The sequence below is a fragment of the Pundamilia nyererei genome, unplaced genomic scaffold (genome assembly GCF_000239375.1).
Source record: "Pundamilia nyererei isolate P.nyererei 1_Seehausen unplaced genomic scaffold, PunNye1.0 scaffold00013, whole genome shotgun sequence".
Classification (NCBI taxonomy): Eukaryota; Metazoa; Chordata; class Actinopteri; order Cichliformes; family Cichlidae; genus Pundamilia; species Pundamilia nyererei.
The window spans coordinates 507,450-510,319 of record NW_005187414.1 but is presented as its reverse complement, the minus strand read 5'-3'; the positions used below and the strand labels follow the sequence as shown (position 1 = coordinate 510,319).

The 2,870-nt window shown below is 45.2% G+C and overlaps 1 protein-coding gene across 3 annotated transcripts in view; it reads left to right on the top strand.

Annotated features, from left to right (window-relative positions):
• Positions 1 to 1,280: 1,280 nt before the first annotated feature.
• The window catches only part of LOC102210867 (serine/threonine-protein kinase pdik1l), an 8,625-nt gene continuing 7,035 nt past the window's right edge, over positions 1,281 to 2,870 (top strand). Inside the window, exons 1-2 of one of the 3 annotated variants that reach the window (XM_013908676.1) lie at positions 1,281 to 1,450; positions 1,786 to 2,547. In XM_013908676.1, the coding sequence (XP_013764130.1) occupies positions 1,810 to 2,547 (738 nt within the window). In that variant the 5' untranslated portion in view covers positions 1,281 to 1,450; positions 1,786 to 1,809. Of the gene's footprint in view, positions 1,451 to 1,508; positions 1,552 to 1,590; positions 1,664 to 1,785; positions 2,548 to 2,870 lie in introns of those variants that run through there. The other 2 variants (XM_005724793.2, XM_013908675.1) reach the window with 2 other exon arrangements.

Sequence of the window (2,870 nt, the reverse complement as noted above, 5' to 3'; positions counted from 1 at the left end):
CTGGTCTAGGGTGGGCTGGGCTCACAGCACAAACTACCATAAGAAACAAACCACCTTTGTATTACAGGAAACCCGGGCTTAACCTTTGGGACATATGCAGGGCCTCATTCCAGGAAGCAGGTTTAGTGAAGTTATCTCATCCTGGAAGGAGGGAAACTCTGGGTTTTCTGGTTCAGAAAGAGCTCCAGTCAGTTACCAGTCAGTTACCAGTCAGTTACCAGTCAGTTACCAAACAGCTACCAGGGTAACAGACTCTGTAAGCCTGACCTGGAATGCTGAATGGTTTTCTTCAGTAAACTTTGAGGTTTGTCTGACTCCTTCCTTCCTGTTGCACCAGAAGCAGCTGACTGACTGCTGGCTTCATTTCTTCACTCATGAAGTTCCTCTGAAAGCTCAGAGGGAATTCATTTTACTCAATCATTTACTAATCAGACTCAGAGCATAGACATTAATAACATCTGATTTATTATTCACTCAGAATAAATCGATATCTTTCTTATTCTGTGACTCTGTGGGCAGCAGCTGTCAGAACGTCATTCTTTTGCACAGGAAACGTTTAGTGTATGTTAGCGATTGCTGTTTAAATAAAACATACCTGCATAAAGCTTTAGACAACACCCTGTGTGATGATGACTTATGCCATGTTGTAATCGGTCACATAACCTCTGTCACACTTGGGATTTTGGAGTTCATGTGAATCTTTGAGGCTGAAACGATTTTCAGACTAAAACAGCATTTCATTTATTTTTAAGTTGCTTCTGAAATGCAGCCGCAGGCCGTCCGACGAGCTTCTCGACATTCTCAAAGATTGAGATTCAGTCATTAAACGATGCCCAACAACATTTTGAAATGGTGCATTTGTCCATTTGTGAGTTCTGTGCATACGACTTTGCCACACTGATACTGATAAGTTCTACCCACACTGACTTTGTTTGCTGTTTACAGATTTTGTTGGATCAAACACAAAGAACACCAGAACCGTATTTAAATGAGCTGTTTGTAACTGCTAACCGAATTTATTTTGCGTTTACACAGACAAATTCTTTTGTTGTTCGTTCAAATAAAAGCTCCATCTGGGCCTTCGTTTTCATTATTTACCAAAATAATGGTGTCCGTTTTTGACGTAACAAATTCCCTGTCTGAACTCCAACGTGGGCGGGGCTCGGACAATTCGAATCACATTACACGTCTCGGACTTGGCGCTCAACCAATCACAACGCGGTACTGAGGTTTCTTAGCCAATGACGATGCGTGTATAGGCAGAGCGGGACGTTCCGAAACTTAGACACGGAAGTTTGTGACGTTTTCGTCTGCGTTTCCTGTGTGTGTCATAAACAACAACAAAGAAACTCGTATTTGTTGAACATGGTTTCGTGTAAAGTGCCTCCAGTCGAATAAACGGAGGATTCAAGGCGTTCCGTCGCTCATAAAAGAAGCTGAAGTGTTCCGGGTAAGTTGGAAATCAAAGTAGGAAGAGCTTCGTGTTTCGATGCCCTTTTAAACCACAGACTGCGCCATGTTAAACGCGCCGTCGGTTACCACCTTCATACGGTCAGTCGGAAGCGTTATTGTCTGTAATACACGGTTCATGATTGTTCTTCAGTTAAGCTTTATTTTAAGATTTATTATGTTGACTCGTTACGAACCTGAACGTCAACTTGAGGTTAGTATTTTCTCCTGTCATAAGCTACGATATGGATAAATGTAACGCTTGCTTACTATATTAAAGCGCTGTTTACGGTGTGTATATATATTAATTGTATAACATTAATCTGTGTTTGTCAGGAGACACAGCAGCTTCCGGGAGAGATGGAGGAGCTCTACACCTTAGAGAGGGAGGTGGGACGAGGCAGTTACGGCGTGGTGTTTGAGGGCCGTATGGCCAAAACTGGACAGAAGGTGGCTATTAAGCGGCTGCCCTGCAGCAACCCAGAGTGTATTGAACTCTACTTGCAAGAGCTGTGGGCCATGAGAACCACAGCCAGGAACCACGTCAATGTCATTGCACTGCACAGCTGCCTCCTGCAGACGGGGTCCAGGAGCCTGAAGACCTTAAAACCAGGGAAACTGCCCCTGCGTCTGGTTGAGAGCGTGCTCAAAGGAAGTGTGGTCACAGCAAAGCAAAGTCAGGAAAGGACCAATCCTCAGTCTAACACCAGGAGGACAAACTCTGGCTTCAGACTGCAGGACATGACTAACACTGTGCAGGCCAGAGCTCATCTCCATAACAATGATGAATCAAATGCATCTGATTCCACAACCCCTCAAAGGCCTCAGAGCAGAGTCAGGAAGAGACCGGCCCCGAGGGAGGAAGAGCAGACTGCGCCGCTGCGCTGCTTGGCCCTGTGGCTCGTGATGGAGTACTGTGATGGAGGAGACTTGAATCAGTACCTGCTCTCCAGGCCCCCAGATGCTCAGCGTAACCACAGCGTGGTGCAACAGCTGTGCAGCGCCGTGGCCTTCCTACATAGCCTGGGAATCACCCACCGGGACCTGAAACCTGACAATGTGCTGGTGTGTGTGACACCAAAAGGCCCCGTCGTCAAGGTGGGCAGATGTGACGGTGTTTATCTCAGATCAAGTGGCGTCAAGCTTTGTTTGAAAAGTCACACTGTTCAAATTTGAAGGCACATTAGTGCTTAATAGTTCTGCTCTCTGAGGGGGTGTTTGCTTTTCACAGCAGCAGTCTGCTTGAGACGCAATTAACATAACAAAGTAAAATATGAAGAAAACAATTGGAAACAAAATTGCTCTACTGATCTCTTTATAGCTAAGCAATGAACACATTATATACAAAGCAGAGGGAAAATATTTATGGCACAGCAGTGCAGCCAGGAAGTGAGATTCTACTGAAAGTCAAATCACAGATC